General features: G+C 44.0%; 1 protein-coding gene across 2 annotated transcripts in view; it reads left to right on the top strand.

Annotated features, from left to right (window-relative positions):
• The window catches only part of LOC132829551 (ubiquitin carboxyl-terminal hydrolase 2-like), a 95864-nt gene that overhangs the window by 34778 nt on the left and 35355 nt on the right, over positions 1–25731 (top strand). For both annotated transcript variants that reach the window (XM_060846792.1, XM_060846793.1), the window contains exon 2: positions 1937–2682. In XM_060846792.1, the coding sequence (XP_060702775.1) occupies positions 1978–2682 (705 nt within the window). In that variant the 5' untranslated portion in view covers positions 1937–1977. The remainder of the gene's footprint in view (positions 1–1936; positions 2683–25731) is intronic.

Below are 25731 nucleotides of genomic sequence, written 5' to 3'. Positions count from 1 at the left end.
CAAGGTGGCAGGAACTACCTGTGATTCCCTCACATGGAGCTGCTGAAGGGTTCTGATGGTAAACATGTCCCATTGGGTTGGAAATGCATCCTGTAATCTTCAACTACAACTTCATACCCGTAAATCTTTTTGGTGAACAAACCTGTCTACCAATCCTTCCTCTAGAAGATGGAGTCACAGAATGGCAACTTTGTAAACTTTTCACTTTACTTTTGTGATTGAGTACACATGACAGTAAAGCCCCATTCTAATTCTTATTGCCTTTCGGCCTGAAGTAAACCTGTCGTCCAATCGAACTGAATAGAGCACAACCAAAAACAGCCCCTCTGCCCTCAGAGGGCCAGGGCTGAGGGAGCGGCTCCCCGCTTGAGGGACAGTGCTGAGGGAGAGTGTCTCCCACCGCGAGGGTCCCTCTGAGGGAGTGTCTCCCGCCTGAGGGTCAGTGCTGAGGGAGTGTCTTCCCCCTGAGGGCCAGGGCTGAGGGAGCGGCTCCCCGCTTGAGGGACAGTGCTGAGGGAGAGTGTCTCCCACCACGAGGGTCACTCTGAGGGAGTGTCTCTCCCCCCCGTGAGGGTCACTCTGAGGGAGTGTCTCCCCCCCCCGTGAGGGTCACTCTGAGGGAGCGTTCCCCCCTGAGGGTCAGTGCTGAGGGAGTGTCTCTCCCCCTCGGAGGGTCAGTCTGAGGGAATGTCTCCCCCCACGAGGGTCAGTGCTGAGGGAGTGGCTCCCCCTCGAGGGTCAGTGCTGAGGGACTGGCTCCCCCCTCGAGGGTCACTCTGTTATATTGAAGAAGTGCGTTAGTGGTTCCACCTGAGTTCGGTTGGCTGGGAGGTTGGTTTGTGATGCAGTGTGGGGTCAATTCCCACAACCCCTGAGGTTACCATGAAGGGCTGTCCTTCTCATCTTCTCCCCTTCCCTGAGATATGGTGGCCCTCAGGTTAAACCAGCACCAGTTCTCTCTCTCTCTAACAATAGAGCAGCCCCTGTGATATGGTCAGACATTGACACTCATTTGTCAATAGTGATTCCAGAAACATTTGATTATTGAGCTATTGTCTTATACTTCTGAGATTGTGAAAGGTGCGATAAGAATGTCACTCTGGGTGGAAGCTGGAATGCTGGTGAGGGTCAATTCCTGATGAAGGGCTTATGTCCAAAACGTTGATTCTCCTGCTCCTCGGATGCTGCCTGACCTGCTGTGCTTTTCCAGCACCACACGCTCCACTCCTGATCTCCAGCATCTGCACGCCTCCCTTTCTCCTTGCTGGTTAGAGTAGATAAGTCCAGAAGTTTTAAACAGCAGCATAAACAGGTATTTCAGCAGCAGTTGTGGAGGCAACAGATATTACAGTGTTCTTTGTAACAGAGAAGGTCTGAGGACACACATTCACCTGAAGGTCAGTCAGGTCAGTGGTCTGATTCCGCTGGAGACCAGGTCCAGGCACAGTGATTGACAGCTCAGGAAGGGCATTTCCGTTCATAGCCCAGAATTAATGATGCATTCAACCTACACATACGACTTCTGCCCCATTTGCCAGATGTTAAACCATGCTGTTTATAAATTGAAGTAGTGAGGGTGGTGATACGGGTTTGGAGTGGGCACATTTACATTGTTTTGTTCAAACAAATTGCACCAGCGTTTAGAATGTGGCACCAGGTTACGCGTTGTTTCCCTGTGTCCAGCAAAATCTCACAGGATCTCTCCAGTTCAGTCCCACTTATATGTTCCAGTACAATGACAATTCGAGGTTGGTTACCAGGAAGAGTCAAGGCTGGATGTAAAGGATAGGAATTCCTGGGTCTGTTCCCTGTGAAGTGTCAGTGGATACAGCAACTAGTGGATCGTGCTGGGGAGGTTGAATTGAGGGAAGCTTTAAATTACAATTAAAAGTAATTATTAATTTGAGTCTAAAATGAATTTCTTGTTCCCCTTCAGTAAATGCCAGACGTGGCCTACTGTGTGAGGCTGAGCTTGATATGTCTCGAGTTTCCTCGTCATCTACAGTGAAGCGAATTGGTAACTACCCGGGCAGCTCCCTCTCCAGCTCTCACTATGGTCCCACGTACCATAGCTACACTCCCAGCCTGGGCTGCAGTTACACAGACAAGGGCAAGCTGCTTTATAAACCAGGCTACACCAACTATATTCCCCACACCAACTCGAACCGAGCAGCAAGCAAATGTACTGTGGAGGCTGACCGAGGGCGGCAGATCCCTCGCCCTGACATGCTCACCAGGCGGAGTGAGAGTTTGAGCCGTGTTCCCCTGAAAGCCTTTCCGAGTGGACTCACTGGCGGATACTGTGGTAACTATGGTTACAGCACAGTGAGCAGTACCTCAGTGTACCCTCCTCCTCGGCTGTCTCTAACTCGCAGGAAGTCCATCAGTCAGACAGACCTGAACCGCGATCTGCTGAACCTCCACATGGCAGACACATACCAGTTAACCTCCACAAAGAGCCCTACGCTCACCCGACACGCCATGGATTCCCAGGCAGAGAGCTACAGAGGCTGCACTCGGACTGACATTACCGAGGGCTGCTGTACCAAAGGCTCAGGAACTTACAGCTTACCACGGAGCATGACACAGGAAACCATTACTGCTTCGTTTAAAAATACTGATCGCTTCAGCCCAGCATGGGAGAGGACTGGGAGGTGTACTTCACCTGTTCGAGACACACCGGTAAGTGTGGGGTCAGTGGAAGGGTCGTGAGGTTAAACCGTTGACCAGAGGTGATCATGGGACCTTGCATAAGGCATCAATAATACGAGTAAAAGGGGATCATTTGGCTCCTCAAGCCTATTTTTTCATTCTTCATTAAGATCTGAGCTGATCATCTACCTCTGTTTCACCTTCCAGTACTCATCCCAAATTCCTTTTGATTCCCAAAGTCTCCAAAACTATCCTGATCACTGCCATGAATATACTGCATGACTGAACTATAACAACAACTAAATCTACAACTCTTTGGGGAAGGGATTCCAAAAATACACAACATCGTTCGTGAAGAAATTGTCTCCTCAGCCCAGTCATAAATGATTAGGACTTTCCCCTGGGTCGAAGGCACCTTCTTTTAGACTGACCGCCTGGAGAAACTGGTCTTTCAGTATTTACCATCAAACACCATCCAAAAGATTGTTAGTTTTCAATGAGATTATTCCTTCCACTCCTAAGGGTATTGGTATCTGCTACTCAGTCTCTCGTCAATAGGACAGACACTTTCATCTTGGGTATCAATGTTGTGAACCTTAACCTAATCACCTCCAAACCAGTAGATCTTCCTTTAGATAAAGAGACCAAAACATTCAGAGTGCTGGGAGTGTATTCTTATCAAAGAAGGCTGTTTAGCCCAGGGTACCTCGATTGATCCTTTGAAAACTATCCAAATCATTTCACTGACCAGATCTTTCCCCATGTTTCTGCAAATTTTCCCCAGTTGTTATCCAACCTCCTGTAGAAAGTTATGATTGAATTAACTTCCACCATTCTTATAGGCAGCAAGTTCAAGATCATCGTAACTCACTGTGTAAGTAACAAGGAGCTGTGAAATATATCAGCAGCTTACAGGAAGAGGTGGGGATAGGAGATGATGCCATTTTACAAGTTTACAAAATAAGATTCTGTTCTTTGTTCTGTGTAATAAGCTGGGAAGAGATGACCTGGTGATATGTGAGGTGCGTGTAATGCACATGTAGGTATGTGCTGTGTTGTGGATGAAAGGTTCACTGTGAAACTGGCGTCCCGTCCTGACACAATAGCAATGTTTTGGGAAACAGTTTGTAGAAGCAACTCCTGGTGAGAGATTTTCTCTTGTAGCTGATGAGCCTCAAACATAAGCAATCCCATTGAAATGTTGCTTGTGTGTGCAGGGATGTAACCATCGCAGCGTTACTCAGATAGCTGTAATCCAGGGAAACAATTGATACCAGAAAGAAAGAACCTTGGAGATAGGCAGAAGATGTTGGCCCATGTGGTACTCCCTCAGCACTGACCCTACAACAGAGCGGTGCTCCCTCAACACTGACCCTCTGACATTATGACGCTCTCTCAGTGCTGACCCTCTGACAGTGTGGTACTCCCTCAGTGCTGACCCTCTGACAGTGCGGTACTCCCTCAGCACTGACCCTCTGACAGTGTGGCACTCCCTCAGTGCTGACCCTCTGACAGTGCGGTACTCCCTCAGTACTGACCCTCCGACAGTGCAGCACTCCTTCAGTGCTGACCCTCTGACAGTGCGGCACTCCCTCAGTATTGAGCCAGGATGTCATATTGCATTATGTGTCAAGTCTCTGGCGTGGGAACCTTCTGAGATGATAATGCTACTCACTGAACAGCAGATGGCTCCCCAGCTACCCTACAGGAGTGACAGCGCCTGGGACTGTTAGCCCTGGGCCAACAGTAATCCATCTAACCTGGTTTCGTCGGTCCCGTTCTGCATTCCAGGCACTCAGTCATCTGCTAGCAACAACCAAAAATGAATTAAACATCCAACCATAGCTCTCAACAATCTCAAGTGAACCTAAAACAGCCACAATATCTCATTAGTGTAGTGGATAAGGATATGAGTTTGACTTGCAGGACACGACAAGGTCACAGCACGACCCTGGTATTAACTTGAGTACGAGGGTAAACAGTACAGTGATGTTTGTGTCCTGTGAGGTTGTGTATTGTTGCTGTGTTGGTCACCTAGGAACAGGAGGCCATTCAGCCTCACCAGTCTGTTCAGATCTGAGCACCTTTATGACTGTATTTCTATTAATGATAATCCACCACGATGTCACAGTCACTCAGTAACCCCCCCATACACTATCTGACTGACTGTAACTCTGTTGATGTTAATCTAGCTCCCTCCCTCTTGACCTGTTCCTCTTCCAGTTAGTGTCATTGGACAGTTATTCTGAGCTTGTCTCCAGGATCTTTCTGGAAATTGTTTTCTTTCTAATCTCCTCTCCCAATCTCTGTTACGTTGAAGAAAATTAAAAGCATCAATTTCCTCTGTTAATGGTTATACTTGTTTTATTTTGGCTGTGGTAGCCGTATGAAGTAATCTGGTGTAGTGGTGGGTTGCCTGACTGACTTTCTGCTTGCTCCTGGCTGTGTGGAGCCTGACGTTGATCCTTCCCAACAGCTATCAGTCTGGGCTGCTTTCAGCTGAAGAGTGTTCAGTGACCCGAATCACTTCTCTTTGTTCACCATTCAGCTCTAAACTCAATTTACCAGAAAACCTCAAAACACACAGAACAAACCACGAGAAATTCAATAAACTGCATCATTCCTGCACAAATCCAAAAACGTTTTCATTCAGGTAGACACTGGATTGAACCTGTCTTCCTCGCTCTCTCTCTGTGTGTCTCTCTCTATCTCTCTCACACTCTCTCTCTCACACACACACACGCACGCTCGTAGTCGTAGATGAGGCATTTTAATTTGTTCAACTAAATTAATCTTGTATTTACAGCTAATCACTATAATAATGATTAGCAAATTGTTGGACTCTTAGCAATACTTATCTAGTTCACAAGTGTCCTTTAGGAAAGGAAACCTGTCTTCCTTATCTGATGTGATCTCCATGTGACTCCAAAGCAACGACAATTGCTCTTACTAACCTCTGAAGCGATAGCCTTTTGAAAGTGTGTGACTCGAACCTGAGACCTCTGATCCTGTAGCTGCAGCCTAACCAGAGAGGGCTGTAAAGATTCAGCATAACTTCCCTGCATTTGGCAAAAGCAGGAAAATGGATTTGTGATACAGGTTAGTGAGCTTGAGGGGCCTCCTCAAGTTCTGTGAATTTTCAATATGTGGTCAAAACTGGAGATGGGATGTGAAACCTTCCCCAGATCACCGTCCAGTGCATCTCTCTATAAGGGGATGGTGTCTGGGATATCACCCCTTCAAACTGGGCCCATTCATAATCCTGGTTCCTGTCACATGACAGGCAAGGGGACAGATACCCCAAGATTAGTTCAGAGATAACCTTACGTATGATAAGGGAGAAGGAAATTAGAATGAGAATCCCTACAGTGTGGAAACAGGCCCTTTGGCCCAACTAATCCACACTGACCTTCCAAAGAGTAACCCACCCAGACCCATTCTCCTAATGTATACTTACTTCTGACTAATGCACCTAACCTACCCATCTCTGCATGCTATGGCAATTTAGTATGACCAATTCACCTAAATATTTGGTTAATTTTCACAAAAGTTAACCCAATTACAACTGACCTTCAGTGATTCACACTTCTGGGTTGCTGGGAATGTGAGAGTGTCCTGCAGTGATTGGAATGTGATCAGTCAGGTGGACCTCATAGAATATGAGTTCCCTGATTGGGGCTGTTAATCTGGTCTGATCAGGGAGCACTGGGCTGACAGATAAGAACAGGAGTGTCAGAGAATCTGTTCACAATGAGAGCTGGCTCTGAGGGAGCTGGATCAGTGTCAGAGACTTTCCCCATGTAAATAAAGGGGGCCTTGGTGATGGATACTGGCCTCTGTGGAGTTATTTCAGATCCTTTCTGAACTTCCAGTAAGGGTTTACCAGAATGGTTCCAGGGTAAGGGGTTTTAGTGACATCGTTAGTTTGGAGAACCTGGTGAATAGAAGATTAACTTTGGAGCAAGTGAGGACTGAGGACGCTAACGAACAGAGTCAAAAAGTGTGGTGCTGGAGAAACCCAGCCAGGCAGGCAGCACCCAAGGAGCAGGAGAGTCAACGTTTTGGGTATAAGCCCTCCCCCACATTCCTGATGCGCCAACCGTCGATGCTGCCCGGCCAGCTGGGCTTTTCCAGTGCCACACGTTTTGGTGTAGAAGGTTTGAGACAGGTATCCAAGTTTATCACAGGTCTAGATAAGGCAGACAAAACAAAACTGTTCCAATCAGCTGATGGTAAACGGACCAGGGGTTATACTTAGGGTGATGCAGCCAGTGGTAATAGAGAGTGGTTGAAGCAGAAATAATTAATGACTTCAAAAGGAATTTATTGGGCTCTTTTCGGGCTGTGACATGGGAAATACCAAGGGAAACAGGATGGTCAGTTGGAATGGTCAGCGGAAAGCTGCTCGGAAGCCGATGTGCTTCCTTCTGTGGAGGATTAGCCTCCTTCTGAGCTGTAATATCTGCCCCTAAGACACTGTAGAAACAGTAAAGGATATATCAGTGCTGTTCCCCTAGCAAAGGGCCGACAGGGAGAATGATGGCCCTTAATAAGGAGTCATTTTAACCATTGAAAATGTTACAGTAAACTTGTTTGTTTACACACACTGAACATTAGGGGAAGAAGCTTGAAGTACACCATTGAGTCTCTGGTATGTGGCATCAGGAACGCAGTCATTTCTATTTTAAATATCTTTGCAAAACAAAAGTATTTCCAAGTAGAAAGATTTAGTCACGTTTGACTGATGAAAGGGATGGTATTTGACACGGTGGGAGCTGAGTGAGTCACAAACCAATGGAAAGTTTCCTCTCGGCTATTGAGAAATATGCATTTCTTTCTCCAAGCTGGTGATCTGACAAGTGAAATTTTACAAACTGTTTCCTTCTCACTTAGAGCTGAGAGACTGAGAATGGTTGTCGAGGGAGGGAGGAAAGACCTGCGTAAAGATTCTTCCCCGATGACATTGATAACCAACATGGATACCCCTGTCTCATACACATATATAGACACAGACCACCCAAACATATCAACCCCACCAACCTCCCCCAACCTCCCCCAACCCTGCTGACTCCCTCTCTCCCTCACTCCCTCCCTCACTCATTCACTCCCTCCCTCACTCATTCACTCCCTCCCTCACTCATTCACTCCCTCCCTCACTCACGGAAACATACAAATGCTGGGAATCTGAAATGGAAGACAGAAACACACCAGGTGTGCCAGCATCTGTGGAGAGAGAACAAAAGTTAATATTTTGTGTTAAATATTCAGTTCTGAAAAGTCATATTAGACTCAATGTTAACTCTATTTCTGTCTTTGTTTTGGGGTGATTGGGATTATTCGGATCATGAGAATATTACAGGATATTTGTGAGGCTACTATTAGAATATTGCGTGCAATTCTGGTCTCCTTCCTATCAGAAAGATGTTGTGAAATTTCAAAGGGTTCAGAAAAGATTTACAAGGATGTTGTCAGGGTTGGAGGGTTTGAGCTACAGGGAGAGGCTGAACAGGCTGGGGCTGTTTTCCCTGGAGTGTCGGAGGCTGAGGGGTGACCTTATAGAGGTTTATAAAATCATGAGGGGCATGGATAGGATAAATAGACAAGGTCTTTTCCTCAGGGTGGGGGTGTCCAGAACTAGAGGGCATAGGTTTAAGGTGAAAGGAGGTGGTGGAGGCTAGTACAATTGCAGTATTTAAAAGGCATCTGGATGGGTAAATGAACAGGAAGGGTTTAGAGGGTTATGGGTCAAATGTTGGCAAAGGGGACTAGATTAGGTTAGGATATCTGGTTGGCATGGACGAGTTAGACTGAAGGGTCTGTTTTCATGCTGTATATCTCTGTGACTGTATAATTACTGATACCTGTGGTGAGAATATCAGCTGAGTTAGACATTCCGCGGCGGGGTGTGTGTGTGTGTGTGTGTGTGTGTGTGTGTGTGTGTGTGTGTGTGTGTGTGTGTGTGTGTCAGTAGTAGTATAAGTGTTTATTGCACTGCTATTGTGAAGGGATGAGATGAGACTTTCTTTAATGTGTTTCTATTTCTGTCAGCTGTGCAGAGTCCATAGTTCCTTGTTATTTATTAACCCTTGCCTTAATGCAGGGTTGGCTTTCCCTGCCTATAGAATGTCAGTAACTTAATTCAATGTGAATGGCGTCAAAACCCAAGTGGGAGGGGGAGGTGAAGTACACTTCCTGTTCAAAAATAAAATTACATGGATAGCAAGAAGGGATTATAGAGCCTGAGCGTGTGGGGAACCACAAAGAGAAAAAGATCTGATTGGGAATGATGTCCAGGCCTAGGGGTCAGTGACCATAACGTGATACACTCACCTGGCAGTTTGAGAGAGAAGCTTGAATCAGGTCTAATGGTATTACAATTGAGTAAAGCTAACTACAAAGACATGAGGGAGGAGCTGGCCAGAGTTGATTGGAAGGGGAGCCCAGCAGGGAAGGTGGTGGAGCAGCAATGGCAGGAGTTTCTGGAGGTAATTCATGAGGAACAACAGACATTCATCCCAAGGAAGAAGTAACTTTCTGAGGGGAGAATGAAGGAACCGTGGCTGACATGGGAAATCGGAGAAGGCATAAAGTCAGGAAGACAATCTGGTGAAGATTTGTGGGAAGCTAGAGGATTGGGAAGCCATTAAAAACCAGCAGAAGATAACTTAAAGAGCATTGGGGTGAGGGTGGGAAGAAGATGACATTTAAGAATAAGTTAGCTCATAATAGAAGATTGCAAAAGTTATTTTAGATATCTGAAAGGTAAGAGAGAGGCAAAACTGGCCAAAACTGACCAAAGGAATGGCACAGGAGCTGAATACGTGCTGTACATCAGGTTTCACCAACAACATAAAAGGACTTTGAGAGTAAGGGGGCAGAGATGAGTGTGGTGGCCATCACTAAGGAGAAGCTACAAAGTCTAAAGGTTAATAAATCACACGGACCAGATGGACTACACCCCAGAGTTCTGAAAGAGATAGCTGAGGAGATTGTGGAGACATTAGTGGTGATATTCCAGGAATCACTGGAGGCAAGGAGGGTTCCAGAGGACTGGAAAATGATTAATATAACACCCATGTTTGAGAAGAGAGGCGATTGTCGGCCAGTTAATCTGACCTTGGTCATTGTAAGATTTTAGAGTCCATTATTAAGGATGAGATCGGGAGAACTTGCAAGTGCAAGGTAAAACAGGTCTTCATCAAGGAGAGATCATGGCTGATAAATCTGTTAGAATCTTTGTGGAGATAACAAGCATATTAGACTAAGGAGAGCTCATGGACATGATCTATTTGGATTTTCAGAAGGCCTTTGTCATGGTGCTGCACAGGAGGCTGCTAAAGAAGGTAAGAGCCCAGGATGTTAGGAGCAAGTATTGTCTTGGATAGAGGATTAACTGACTGGCAGAAGGCAGAGAAGGTGGATAAAGGGGATGGCAGCTAGTGACTGGTGATGTACCACAGGGGTCAGTAACTATTCTCGTTATAAGTTAACGATCTGGATGAAGGAACTGAGGATGTTGTTGCTAATTATGGTGATGACACAAGGTAGGTGGAGGGGTAGGTAGTGTTAAGGGGGAGGCTGCAGAAGGACAGTGATATGTTAGGAGAGTGGATAAAGAAGTGGCAGATGAAATATAATGTAGCAAAGCTGAGGTTATGCATTCTGGCTGGAAGAATAGAGCCATTGTCTATTTTCAAAATCTGAAATGCAAAGTGACCTGGGAGTTCTGGTTCAGGATTCTCTTTAGGTTAACCTGCAGTTTGGTTGGTGGTTAGGAAGGTAATTGCATTTATTTCAAAAGGGCTAGAATATAAGAGGCTGTATAAGACAGTAATCAGACCACATTTGGAATATTGTGAGCAGTTTTGGGGTCCGTATTTAAGAAAGGATGTACTAGTTTCAGAGCTGGGTTACGTGAATGATTCGTGTGATTTGAGGAGAGATTGAGGATGACTCTGATTGAAGTTTACAGAATACTGAGTGGTCTGGATAAAGTGAATGAGGAGATGATATTTCTACTAGGACCCAAGGGCACAGCCTCACAGTAAAGGGATGATCCTTTAGAACTGAGAGAAGAAGGAATTTCTTCAGGCAGAGAGTGATGAATCTGTGGAACTCATTGCTGCAGAGCGCTGTGGAGGCCAAGTCATTGAGTGTATTTAAGAGAGAGATAGAAAGGTTCTTGATGAGTAAGAGGATCAAGGGTTACAGGGAGAAGGCAGGAGGATGGAATTAGGAAACGCATCAGATTGATCGAAGACAGAGCTGACTGGATCGGCTGAATGGCCTCATTTTGCTCCTACATCTATGTTCTGAGACCAGCTCCTGACCCATTCTGGCTTAATGCCATGTCTCATTGTGATGAGAAGTAATGTGCTCTGAAAGGTAATGTGCAACATTTCACATTGGGAAAAATATTGAGATCAAGGTTGAAGAATTCACATGAATATGTTCATAAATATCAGTGGGGCACAATGTGCAGTGCTGCCACCTGTGGGTAAGACGATGGTACAAACAAGATGCATTCAAGGCTGATGCTCCAGTGTAGTAGTGAGTGAATGCTGCAGTGTCAGTGGGCCCGTAATAAGCTGCACTGTCAGAGGTTGAGTGTGACGTGATGATCCCGTCACCAGAATCTTTGAATGAACTGTGATTTATGTAAAATATTTGTTGAAATCACATGGGAGGTGGCTGTAGAATGATGGGCAATGTTACCAACATCTAAGTGAGCAGTTTCCAGAGAGTTTTGCGATAGAAAACAGTTCAGTGTTAAACAGAAAATTGAGAATGGTCCTGGGAGAGTGGGCCGGCATCATAGACAATGGCTTCATTCTTACAATGTTTGATAGCAGTTCATTCAAGACTGGATATTGGGCAAAGAGGGTGAAACCATTGACAGTGGAAGGGTTGAGATGTGGTGAAGTGATTTGGCTGATTATGACTGGAATACGTGTCTTTGGGAAGCATGTAGATGTCAGTACCCTGGGAGATCATGAAGGGTAACATGGGTGGGGGTGATTTAGAAGTTGCTTAGTGATTGGTAATGATTCCGTTGGCGAGAATAGAAACGGAATAAGGTATTCTGTGTATTTTACAGTTTGTAACCTTAATCTTTTTGTTGAAGCCATGCCAAGGTTATTGCTCTTATGCACCATTGGATAAAGAAGGAAGGGTCAGACTGGGTTTGACAGTACAATATCTGCTGCAATTTCAACCGTGGATGGACGCTCATTGTCTGTGCACACGGATGAAGAATGACCATTTGGAGTGTGTGTGTGTGTGTGTGTGTGTGTGTGTGACCCTATATCCCACTGAGAGTGTGTGTGTGTGTGTGCTGGGGAGGGACCTTGTACCCCAGTGAGTGTGTATGTGTGTGGTGGGGGTACCCCAATAAGTGTGTGTGTGAGTGTGAGAGAGAGACCCTATATCCCAGTGAGAGTGTGTGTGTGTGTGGGGTGGAGAGGGACCTTGTACCCCAGTGAGTGTGTGTATGGTGGGGGTACCCTGTACCCCAATGAGAGTCAGCACCTTCATGGTTGGAGGTTGGGAACAGGGAAAGGAGTAAGTAGAAAAGGGTGAAGATGCCTTTCTGAAATGAATTTGGATTGCCATGGTTCCCTCAAGCTAATCTACTTAAAACTGCTGTCAAAGGCCCCATTGTTATTTGCTAATTATGAAGTCTTTCTCCTGTAATATATGCCTGCTCTGTATATTTCCATCTTATTTATAGCAGAATTATTTTTCTCCCTACACTTTGAGGTAATGAAGGCATGCAGTGGTCTCCTGGTTACCTGGCCTACACTCAGTATAATGAGTCAGTGCTCAGCCTTGGTACATGCTGTTCTGTACTTGAAGACAAAAACATAACAGTGTACCCAAGGTAGACGGACCCCTCCTTGCCATCACAAATGCTTGGTATCTTCTCCATCTTGTACAGGGTCCAAGGGACCAGTCTATATTTCATCATCGCAGACTGAATACATTGCAGTTAGTAGACCATTAGTTACAGACTGTGAGCACAGTATAAGGTACAGAATGCCTTGCTCCTGCCACAGATGAGAGGCACCAGATGAGGTCTAGTCGAACGCAGTAAATTGCAAGTAGGCTATTTCTCCACTTTACTCAGCGAGGGAAGTCAGTTGTTGAGGCGTACTCCTTCCCTCACAGCGTTGGGGATGTCCCAATACCTCACTGCAGTGAACGCAGACAGCACACCAGCACCATTCTAACAAAGAGTCACTGAATTCAAAATGTTCACTGTTTCCCTCTCCACAGATGCTGCCAGATCTGCTGAGTTTCTCCAGCACTTTCTGTTTTTGTTTCAGATTTCCAACATCTTCAGTTCTATGTTTTATTTTAGCTTTCCATCACCTTTTCCAGAGTAATTAGGGCTGGGAAATAAATACCATCCTAATTAGTGATGCCCATATTCCATGGATGAATATAAATAAATCAAGCTTGCAGCAAGTGTTTGGCTATGTCGGAAGACAGGCAGGTGGATATGAGTTGAACGAGGCAGGTAGACACCCTACAACATGCCATTTCCTCTAAACTACATTAGGGGATCAGCTTTAATGATGTACTCCAGTCTTTGTAGCAGGATTCGATCCCACAACGTTCTGACCTCAGCCAAGAAAGAGAGAGATGCAATACCTTAGCCAGGGTGGAAATAAGTCCCGGGAACATGAGGATTCTGTGAAAGGTGTTTATTGGGAGAAGAGACAATGCAGTAAAATCCCTATGTTAGCTATCAATGAGGAGGTCCTTATACAGTCTCTCAGGTAGCTCTCACTGTACACCTAGTGTTCAGGTCCTGGCTGTCAAGGTCTCCTAATGATTAATGGTTATTGATCTGTTGTAGCCTCAACAGAGTTTACATCTCTTCACATTGGCTAAAGAAGGTGAGCCTGAGAGGAGAGGAGGAGGCTAATCTGCACTCGCTTCCTGCTTGAATGGCAAGATTCCAGGAATCTTTCCTGTTCCCAAACCAGCCCCTCATGGAATGGAATTTTACTATCACTTGACAGTTGGATAACTTTGCTCTGACATAGTGGACGTGATAAGTAGTCACATGGCTTCAGTGTGACCTTGGCTCAAGAATGTCCAGTGCTGAAGTGATTCTTTGAATAATGGAAGTGTTGCTTTCCAAAGAGCCTTTGGTCAATCAAGAGCTTTAACCTTTCCATCAGGGTTTCAGTGACTGAGGTTTGAGCTGGGGGTTGAGAAGGTGTATGGTTTGGGGATGTGTACGGGGTAAGGGTTGCTTGTGGGAGCATGGGAAGGTTTGGGCTAAGGAGTTGGGTGGGAGTGTGGCATTTGGATGGTCAGAGATTGGGAGGAGTAAGGACTGAGATGAATGATAGGGTAAGGGCCTAGGAGGATGGGAGGATGGTGATGAAGGCATAATGGTTTGAGGTGAGGGCGGAGGATTGTAGGGGAATGAGTTGTTTTGGAGGAACTGTAGATGTAATTTTTACAGAAAGATCTATTGACCTGACCAGAGAGGAGTACCATGAGGAGGGAGAAGCTTCAGCAGCTTGAAGCTCCGTCGGACACCTCCCCAGAGCTCAGTCTCACAGTTTGAGGAAGCAGGAGGTTGACTGATGCAAAGTGAGGATGGGCACCAAGACTATTGATATGAGGAAAGGTCTTTTCTCCCTCACATTCATCTATATCCCTTCGTCCCATCCATTGTTGTTCCTTCAACTGTCTCTGCAAGAGATTCTCTTACTCCACTCCATAGTACTTGTTTTATCAGATTGACAGGTCACTATGTTAAAAAAGTTTTCACAGTCTTGTAAATTGTATGCACAGCAAGATCCCACATCTAACATGCTTATGAACAAGTAATATGAATTCAGTGATGATTGGAAAAATAATGGCCAGGAGTTTGACAAGGTTTTCAAAAAATGTTAAGTCATCAGATAAAGTTGGAGGTATCTTTGGCATGGACAGAGAATTGGCTAATGGACCTGAAGCAACAAGTGAGGTATTGGTAACCTGTAACCAGTGGGGTTACACGGGGATCAGTGTTGGGACTGCAACTGTTTACAATATATATTAATCACTTGGAGAAAGGAAGTGACGCATTTGCAGATGACACAAAAATGGGTGGAAAGGCAAGTTTGTGAGAGGGTACAAACAGCTTCGAGAGATATTGATAGGTTCAGCAAATGGGCAAAAAGGTTGGCAAACAAAGTGTAATGTGGGAAAATGTGAAGTTGTTCATGTTTGAAGGGAGAAAAGAAGAACAACATATCCTAATGAGGAAAAAAACTGCAGAAATTTGCAACACGAAGGGACTTGGCGGGGGGTGGGGTGGGGGTTTGGTGGGGGTTTGTGCACAAAACCCAGCAAACGGGCAGCAGGTAATCAGGAAGGGTCATGGAATATTGGCCCTCATTTCAGGGGGGGTTGGAGTATAAGAGTAGGGAATTCTTTGCAACTGATCAGTTCTGGTTTCAATATAGAAGAACATCTACGTGGCAGTTCAGAGCAGGTTCACAGGGATGATCTCCTCTTTGGGAGAATTGTCTTATGAGCAAAAGCTGAGCAAGCTGGGACTCACTGGAGTTGAGAAGAACGGGAGGTGATCTCATTGAAATATATTGGATTCTTCAGGGGCTTGACAGGGTCAACGCTGAGAGGATGTTTCCCCTCAGGGAGAGTCTAGAACCAGGGCATATAGTGTCAGAATATTGGGGTCAGACTGAGATGGGGAGGAATTTCTTCTCCGAGGATTGAGAGTCTTTGGAACTCCTTGTCATAGAGAGCGTGTGGAGGCACAGCCCTTGTGTACATTTAAAGCTGAGATGATTAGTTCTTGATCAGTAGAGGAATTGAGGGTTATGGGGGAAAATGCAGGCAGGTGGATTTGAGGATCAGTCGTGATGCTATTGGATGGTGGAGCAAGTGTGAGGGACCAAATGGCTTACTCCTTTTCTCTTTTATGGTCTTACTGGTAAGGAGAATTCACCTTCTGGTCTTCAAAATAATGCAATCGACCTCATGGGCAGAGGGGGACTTGGTTTTATATCCCATCCAAGAGACAGCACCTCCAACAATGTGACATTCCATCAGTACCACCCAACCATCATTGCAGGACTCCCTCAGCACTGACCCTCTGACAGTGTAGCACTCTCTCAATACTGCACTGAGATTGTCACTGGATTTTGTGTTCAGGTTCTGGAGTGGGACTTGAAGCCACACCCTGTAAGTCAGAAGGTGAGAATACACAAATTACACAGTTATGTAATACGTGGTTATGTTGGCCTCTGCCTTCCAGGTGTAAGCTGGTGAACATTTCAGCAGTGTCTGTTTCGAAGATGGCACTGTCAACACCCTTCCCTCAAGTCTTACAGATGAGATTCTGAACTGCTGGCTGTCTCTTGCTTGGTGTTTCCAAATGAGGGCAGACACAAGATGAAATCCTGAGACTTGTCCAAGCTTTTGATGGGAGAAGGTGATACAAAGTTTTAGTGTCTGTTTTTTAGGAGACCCTGCCAAAGTTTACATTGTGTAACACTGTGTTCTCACATGGTATTGTTTACAGTGTGGCCCTCCCAGCACAGTGCTCCAGACAATGGGGCTGTCAGCGAAGCACAGTAAGCGAAGCGAGCTACAGTGAACTCATTGTACATATGGTCCCAGTGTAAAGTACTGAACAAGTAACATTGAGTATGGCTTCTGTTCTCCTTGGGCACCTGTGGTTCTCTCTTTGATTTGTGCAATGCTTCCTCAGTTGTGTATTCCCAATGGTTATATGCACAGTCATTCCACCCTGCAGAATCTGTTGTAATTCCTTCCTCCAGTTAAGAACAAAGCTGACCTGAGCTGTGATCCTTACACTTTGTAATAAGTTGTCAATACTTACTGTTTAAACTTTGTGTGACACACCACACAGTGGCAGCATAGCATTCAAATTATATTTTTATTATTATTTTTATTTGTAACTTCTTGTTTTAGGATATATTTTGTAATTAATGTAAATGCTTATTTTCAATAAGAGAATAATAAACCAGTAACCACGTGCATGAAGCTGCAATTTAGGATGCGGGGGATAAGGGAGAAATGATGACCCCTTTTGTGCCAACGGTTCCTTTTAATCACTGACATCCCTTATAATCGAATCCCCTGAACATAGATGTCTTCTAATCAACCTGTTCAGAGATATCATATGACTAGAACAGGCAGGACTTGAACCCAGACTTCCTGGTTCAGAGTTAAAAATCACATCACACCAGGTTATAGTCCAACAGGTTTAATTGGAAGCACACTAGCTTTCGGAGCGACGCTCCTTCATCAGGTGATTGTCTGACTGTCACTATCACCTGATGAAGGAGCATCGCTCCGAAAGCTAGTGTGCTTCCAATTAAACCTGTTGGACTATAACCTGGTGTGGTGTGATTTTTAACTTTGTACACCCCAGTCCAACACCGGCATCTCCAAATCCTGATTCAGAGGTTTGGATACCACCACCACATCACAAAGCCTTCAATCTCCTGAATATATCACTAGGGGAAAGAAGAGAATATTTGTCCTGTTTATTAAAACACGTTTCAATGTTGTAAGTACTGAAGAGGAATTACAGAAGCTGTGAATGGTTTCCTTAAAACAGACAACATTGTGGGAAGATTTGATTGAGCTAAATATAAACTCAGGAGGTTTGACAGAGGTAATGAGAAGAAACTGTTTTCAGTGACAGGCTGGTCAGTAACCAGGCAGAAACAGGTTTAAGGTGATTGACAAAAGTACCAGGAGGTAGGCGAAAAGAATTTTTAAAACATACTAAATTGTTATGATGTTAAATTGCTGCCTGAAAAAAAGTAAGTAGATTCATTGGGAACTAATAAATATTCAAAAAAGAAGAATTTAGAGAAAGACAGAGTGGATGACTTTTTTAAAGATCTAGTAAAGGAACGTTGGATTGAATGGCCTCCTTTTAATCATTCCATGGTGACTTGTTTTGCTGGGTTCAACAGTAACCCTGCCCTTTGCTGCTTTATGACTCTAGAATGCCCTGATAGAATACTCCACTGAGCTGCTGATACAGGACAGTACACTGCAATGTAGCTTTGCATCCAATCCTCCTGACTTGGAGAAATTGATTCTTCATAGTTATCCTGCAGTTATGCATCAAAGCATCAAGGAAACAGGCCATTCAGTCATTTCAGTCCATAAGCAAATAAATGTCATCATGTTGCCCTACCTAATTCCCATAATTCATTTTCTCTCAACTCTCCCCAAAATCTAATCTCAAATGTTAACATAGTTTCTGTCTGATCATTAGAGTGAATTTCACAACCTCACACCTCTGTGTGAAATCTTGTCTCTTCTATTCTAAATCTTGTATATTTAATCAAATCAGCAGCTTTCTTGTATTTCTTTCAACTGCTGGAAAGAATCTATCTGCCTCATCTATTTTAAACACTTACTCATATTGCAATGTAATCTGCACTGTGCAAACAAAGTAAACAATTTTAAGACGATTTTTGATTTGGGTTTCCACATAAATGGCAGTTTCACAAACTCCGTCTGACCCTCAATATTCTGCTGATAGTTTGGTACCAATGTTGCACACATTATGATGAAATAGAGAATTCCAGTATCTGTCTTTCATAATGTTACTACCTTGAGATGTTACCTTTAATAAACTTTCCTTTCATAATTTCTGTATGAATTATCTGCTACATTCCCCTGCAAACCAATTCAACAGTAACTGATTCAAAATCCAGTGTCAGTCAACTATCTCACAAAGACGGTTCTATGTAGATACTTTCTCGCACGCTGGCTGTCTTCCTTCACTTCACCCCCTGCATGTATCATCTCTTCCTATTGCAGCTCCCTGTCTCCACTCAGTTACTCTCTTTCTCCACTTTCTGTGTGTCTCTGCCTTCCCTCCTTCTCTCCATATTTGTCTTTCTTCTTCATCCCCCCATCTGTTTGTCTTTATCCACCTCAATCTCTCGTTCTCATTCCTACCCCTCCCTTCCCCCCAAAAAATCTGTCTGGTTTTGTAAATGTAAAGGAGCTATTTTGAAAAAGGACAAGGAAGTTAGTTACCAATCGATATAACCAAAAAATAAAATTATCAAGTCATTATCACATTACTGCTTATGGGAGATTGTTGTATGAATATTATCTGCCATACTTTCTGCATTATAATAGTGACTAGCCTTTAAGAAGTAGCCATTAACTAAAGTGTGTTCAGAGTCTGTGGGTCATGAAAGTCAAATGGTTTTTATTTTCCATACCGCTACGTCTATCTTTCCCTGTCTCTCTACCTCTGTCCTTTTCTCTTAATTTCCATCTCTTTGCAACTTTTTGTCTCCTCTCTCCTCTCCCGCTGTCTCTGTCTCTCTCTCTCTCTCTGTATCTGTCCCTGTCACTCTGTGTGTGTGTGTGTGTGTGTCTGTCTGTCTCTCTCTCTGTGCCTCTGTTTTTACTTCTCTCTCGATTGTTCCCCTTTGTCCCAGATTGCCTTTCATAGATTTTCTCCTTGCAGGCTGCCCTTGTGTGCCTGTTCCTTCAGCAAAGCATTTGATCCTGCACTCCTGTGAATCATTGGTGTAATCAGTCACCTGCCTCTGTGTTCCTGCACTAATTCTCTCAGCTGGCTGCAACTGACGTAAACCACTAATTCAACATGCCATCCAGTCTCAGACAAACCAAAGTTGACTCTTGTTGTTCTGGAAACAATTGGAGAACAGGAATGCAGTACAAAGTAATCTGATTCTTCAAAGTTATGGTGCTTGCTTACTGAAACAACTGTAAGGATTTTAAGCTGAATTCATGTGGTTCCAGTGGGAGTTTTGCAATTTAACTTGCTAAAAATTCTCTGATTGTAATTCAAACCAATCCTTTTATTTACTATCCCACTGAAAAGTGTGTTTCTAAAAATAGAGAGAGATTAGAACACCAACTGCTTTCCTCGACTATTTCTTTAAGAATAATTTTATCTCCTGCCCAAGGACATTGCAGCAGATTCTAGACTCAACCACTTTCAGCTACTCCATCACTGACTGTCCCTCCATCAGAAGGTCAGAGGTACAGACGGTCGCTGATGATGGGAGTGTATAGTGACATTTATGACTCCTCAGAAGCAGTCTGTGTCCTACAGAAAGAACTGGACAACATTCATGGTTGGGCTGCAAAGTGGCAGGTAAAACCTATGTCACACAATTGCCGGGCAATAACCACCTCCAAGAAAGGAGGTTCTAACTATTGCCCAGATGCTCTGGTTTCCTCCCATAGTTCAAAGATGTGCAGGTTAGGTGGATTTGCCTGAGAAAATGCAGGGTTACAGGGATAGGTTGGGGACGGGGGGAGGTGTGTGGTTTGGGCTGGGATACTCTTCACAGGGTTGGGTATGGCCTCGGGCTGAATGGAGGTTTCTAAGATTCTCTTCAGCATATCACAGAACATGATTGAATAGTGGAGTAGGCTTGATGGGCTAAATGGCCTAATTCTGCTCCTATATCTTATGGTCTAAACATACTGTGTGACTTAATTAATGAATGCTGGAGAAACTCAGCAAGTCTGGTAGCATCTGTGGACAGAGAAACAGACTTAATGTTTCAATTCAAGTATGGACAGGATTTGAACTGGAGTCACATTGGACTCAACATTAACTCTGGCATCATTTACGGACAGAAAAACAGACCTGCTGAGTTTCTCCAGCATGTTTTGCGTTTATTTCAGATTTCCAGCATCTGCAGTATTTTGCTTTTTGATGCTTTGAGATTCTGTAATTAGCCTCGCACTATCCTAAGTTCACCTCTGTCTGTATTACCTTCACACAGTTGGAACTGAAATGAAGGTTTATTGAGGTTTTTCATGCTGGCAGTCTTTTCAGGGGTCAGCACTGTGCATTCTTACAGAAATGTCAAATGTTTGTTCTCTATTTAGATTATGTTTTGAATCATGTAGCATGACTGCTCAAGAAAGTTTCTCTCTCTCACACACAAAAACAGTCAGTCTCTCTCTCTCACTCACTTTCTCTCTCACACTGTCTCTCTCTCACTCATTCTGTCTGTCTCTCTCACTCACTCACTTTCTCTCTCCCACTCACACACACACTGTCTCTCTCTCTCACTCTCTCTCTCTCTCTCTCTCACACACGTATAGTGGTAGCACTCTCACTTTTAATTGCAAATTTTCTGGCTTTAAGTTCCACTCCAGCCCAAAAGTCAAGCTTTCAGTCAGTAATTCTATCTTTCTGGTGAGAAGCTAAACTGAGGCCTTGTCTATTCTCTCAGGTCAATGGAAGTGATTTAATAACAATATTGAAAGAAAAGCAGGGGAGATATCTTTGCTATTCTGGTTTATATTTATCCCTCAATTAACAACCCACAAGACAGATTATTATACAGTCATTATTTAATGTTGCTGTGGGCATTGGCTGTAACATGTTTTGGTAGCCTATTGGTCCCATCTCTTTTTCTTTTGATACAGAATCATAGAATCCCTACAGTGTGGAAGCAGGCCATTCAGCCCATTGAGTCCACACCAATCCTCAAAGAGCATCTCACCCAGACTCAACCTTCCACCTTTTTCTTATAATCCTGTGTTTTCCATGGCTATCCCATCTACACCTACACACCCCTGGACACTATGGACAATTTAACTTGGCCAATCCACTCTAACCTGCACATCTTTGGACTGTGGAAGGAAACCAGAGCATCTGGAGAAAACCCACGCAGAGCCGAGAAGAACATAGAAACTCCACACAGACAGTTGCCCAAAGCTGGGCTTGAACCCAGGTCCCTGGTGGTGTGAGGCAGCTGTGCGAACCACTGAGTCAGCATGTTGCCCCATCCTGATTTCCTCCCACATCTCTCTTTGTATCATAAGTATCTCTCTCCCTCTCTCCCCCTCTCTAATCTGTTTTTCTTGCTGTGCCTCCCTCCCAAGCTCTGTCCCCCTCCCCTCATAGACGACTGATACCAATCTGCATCATTATCTGAGAGGCACGTGGTGTTGACATGGTGATGACAGGGAGATTGGGATTTTCCATTCTACTTCTTGCCAATCTCGTTGTGCTCCTGAATGCCAGCTGGGCTGTTGCTGTTGGCAGTGCCGCTGAGACTGAAGCTGTGCAGGGGCTGGAGCTGTAATCCAGAGGAGGTGGGAGCTGAACATTTATCATCAACTAAATGGGATTTCAGGTTCCACCAGGGCAGCTTGGGAATTTGTGGTTAGATTTTTTAAAAAATCTGTAAAATATGCTGGATTCAGTAAGAGGAATAATGCTACCATTGGATCATTATTATAATCAACTGGTTCACTAATGTCCTTTTAAGGTCAGTCCCCTTTCTGGGTTTATACATAATTCCAGTCTCTCACCAGGATACTTTGTCCTTGACTGGCCCTTGTAGTAGCCTAGCAGGGCATCAGGATATCGAGGTCAGTGTTGCTAGTATAATATAAAATTTTTAAATAAATCAATATAAATGTTTAAAATACTAACTTTTGTGAGTGGCACACTGCCAGCCTACTCCACATCCAAAAATACGTTTCAAACCTGCCCTATACAATAAAGCAATGACAAGTTCAACATTCAACTCAACACAGAACTGGTTTGAAATTCGGGAGTGCAATGACCTTGCATTAACCAGGGAAAGTTGAAGAAAAGACTTGCATTTATATAACACATTTCCTCTTTCAGGCACTTTACAGCTAAAGAAGTACTTTTGTTTAGAAATATAGTCATGAGTGTAAAATAGAAATACAGCAGATAATTTGCACTCAACATGTTCCCACAAACAGTAACATGATAATGACTATATCATTGTTTTTTTGTGATGTTGATTGAGAGCCCAATATTGACCAGAATTTTGGATAGGTCACCTGATCTTGTCAGAAATAGTGCCATGGAATCTTTAACATATCCCACTTAAACAGAAGGATAGGATCTCAATTTAACATCTCATCCAAAAGATGGAACCTATGACTTCCACAGTTCTGCACTCGAATGCAATCCTTGATTTTTGTCCCTGGAGTGGGATTTTAAGCCAACACCTTATGATTCAGAGATAACTGTGGGAGTCATTAGCTTAGTTGGCTGGATGGCTGGGTTTGTGATGCAGAGTGACGCCAAGAATATGGGTTTAGATCCCACAATGGTTAAGGTTACCGTGAAGGACTTTCTTTCTCAACCTCTCCCCACACTGGAGGCAAGGGGGTCATCAGGTTAAACCACCACCAGTGGTCTCTCATGAGTGAATAGTCCTACAGACTTCCAGCACTTTGGTGACACTACATTCACTAAGTGAAACGTAGCTGCCATAATTATAATGCAGGAAACATAGCAGTCAGGTTGCACACAGTAAGCTTCCAGAAACAACTACTAAGCATTGACTAGGCAATTTGATTCTTGATCATCTTCAAATAGAGTCAAGATTAGAGTGGTGCTGGAAAAACACAGCATCCAAGGAGCAGGAAAATCAACAAATGATGAAAGGCTTTTGCCTGAAATGTCGATTTTCCTGCTCCTCGGATGCTGCCTGACCTCTGTGTTTTTCCAGCATCACTCTAATCTTGACTCTGATCTCCAGCATCTGTAGTCCTCACTTTCGCCCATCTTCAAATAGAGTCAGAGAGGGACTTTTGTATTCGTTTGAGAAGGCACCAATTCACATCACATCCAAAACGTCAGTGCGTCTGACAGTGCAGCACCACCTCAGTATTGATCCTCCAAGAAGACAGCACTGCATCTGTACTGATTCTTTAATAAGACAGCACTTTCTGTCAATATTGACCCACTCAGAGTGCTACTACACAGGGTTCGCTCAGTACTGCACTGTGAATGTAAGCCTGGTTATGGGTTGAAATCCACAATCTTTAGATTCAGAAGCTTGTCTAGCACCATGGTGCAGGGAGATTGTATTGGAGCTGTCATCGAGACACACCATTAAAAGAATGAGCAGTGTACAGGGAGGAATCTGATTCCACTGGGAACAAGGTCAAAATAAGCAAATTTCTCCTCTCGGGGACCTGTCACTTTATGCTCAGCTGTGAGGTCAAGCTTCCAAGTCTAATTACAGTAATTATTTGTGGTTTATCTTGGAGTGAATTTGCTGTTCTCAAGATCAGTTTCCTACAGTCATCGTGTGACCTCAGAACATGACTTTCCTGTCTCACTAGTGCAGAGACTGAGCATGGGATTAGATTGAAGCTGTGAGCATTCCTGTTTGGATTAGTGTACTGTGAGTGAAAAAAGTAGGCAAAGGCATTAAAGAAATGTAGAGAATGCATTCTGCTAGTTTCCCAACCTGTACTCATGAGATATTAGCCTTGTTGACCTCAGCTGAAGATCACCATAGTATAGCTTTAGAAATCATTGGCCACAAAACTTTGAAGATATTGGAGCAGAGGCTCTTTGTTTTAACTTTTTAGTTTCTGGTAGCCAGTGGGGTGATAATTCTAAACTGCTGAGCATGTGGTTGGTCCTGTGCTGGACAGTTAATGTTCCTGATAGTGTTTGCTTATTTCATTCTGTAATTCCAAGCCATTGTTGATTGCTCCTCCTATTGGCTGAGTGCTCCTCCTATTGGTTGGTAAGTTACAGCCATTCTGCTTGCCCAGTTCTATCCCCCTTCCCAACAGAATTTTGAAGTAACAATATCTTTTAAGTAAGATCATTCTGAATTTTTCAATAGAGGGAAACAGCAGTGGCAGGAACCTTCCCCAAATGGTTGGAGACCAATGTCAGAAATATTAACAAATGCCATAATGCGTTACAATAGACTTGGCAGCATTTGTACTATTATTTATAGGTTAATAGATCTATGAAACCACACTGAGTAAGGGGTGGGATCAGAGACCAGGTTTGGTTCAGGAACTTGCCTGTCATCCTGATCAGAACTTGCTTGAGCCCATTATCCAAGTAACCGTTTCTGTCACTGACGCTGGCTATAGATTTTGTAATTCTGCTATCTGCCCCAGGAAAACAAGGGAATTTTTTCCAGTTGAAGAACAATCTGAAAGGCTGCACATAAATATGGGTCATAACATGTATCTCAGCAGCAGAATCTAATCCTATATGACAGGAGAGTTTGTTCGGGCTCTCACAAGCCGTGATAGGGGGAGGTTGCGCACGCCCATAAGACACGAGTATCTGCTGGTTGGCAAACCCACTCCCTGGGTGGGTTGGATTGAGGTTTAATGCTGTGATCATGTGATTCAAAGGCAGGAAAACCAACTCAACAGAGGGATCAGGGGTTCCGGTACTGAATTCTTTGAAGTTTGCATCACATATAGACGGGATGGTTAAAAAGGCCTTTGGACATACTTACCTTCATTGCTCAGTCCTTTGACTATAGGAGTTGGGAATCATGTTGAGGTTTTACAGGATGTTGGTGAGGCCCTTCCTAGAATACTGTGTCCAGTTCCAGTCGCCCAGTTACAGGAAGGATATTATCAAGCTGGAGAGGGTTCAGAAGAGATTTATCAGGATGTTGCCGGGTATGGAAGGTTTGAATTATAAAGAAATGCTGGGACTGGTTTTACTGAAGCACAGCAGGTTTAGAAGTGACCTGACAGAAGTTGGTAATACCTGCCAGTAATTACTCCCAGCCTCTCGGCTCAGGGACAATAAACTCTTGAGGCCAGCAGCGGTCAGAGAGGATTATTCACCATTAATTCGTGAGGTGGGATGTTGTTGGCTGGGCTGGTATTTATTGCCCTTCTCTGATTGATCTACAGAAGGTGGGGGTGAACTGCCTCCTGTACCACTGCAGTCACTAATGTTCCTGAAAGCACTTGCTATCAGGAACATGCCCAGAGCTGTTAGGAAGGGAGTTCCAGGATTTTGACCCAGAGTTCAGCTGCTGAATTTATTTGTCTCAGCAAATTGTTTCTGGCATTTTATTTCTTTATGGGTTTAATTGTAAAATTTCTCTTTATATGATAATGATTTGCCAATTCAATTATCATTGGTGTGTTAGCCAATCTGTTAATGTTGCAATGTGGGAGAGGACCTTGGAATGAGATAAAGAACCAAAATGAGCCTTGTATTTAAATCTGGACTTGCTTATGCAATAAATGCATTGGAATTTCTGAATCTGGAAGTTATGACTT

The sequence above is a fragment of the Hemiscyllium ocellatum genome, chromosome 29, assembly GCF_020745735.1.
Source record: "Hemiscyllium ocellatum isolate sHemOce1 chromosome 29, sHemOce1.pat.X.cur, whole genome shotgun sequence".
In the NCBI taxonomy this organism is placed as follows: domain Eukaryota; kingdom Metazoa; phylum Chordata; class Chondrichthyes; order Orectolobiformes; family Hemiscylliidae; genus Hemiscyllium; species Hemiscyllium ocellatum.
The sequence above is the reverse complement of the archived record's forward strand: the minus strand, read 5'-3'. Positions and strand labels throughout refer to the sequence as shown.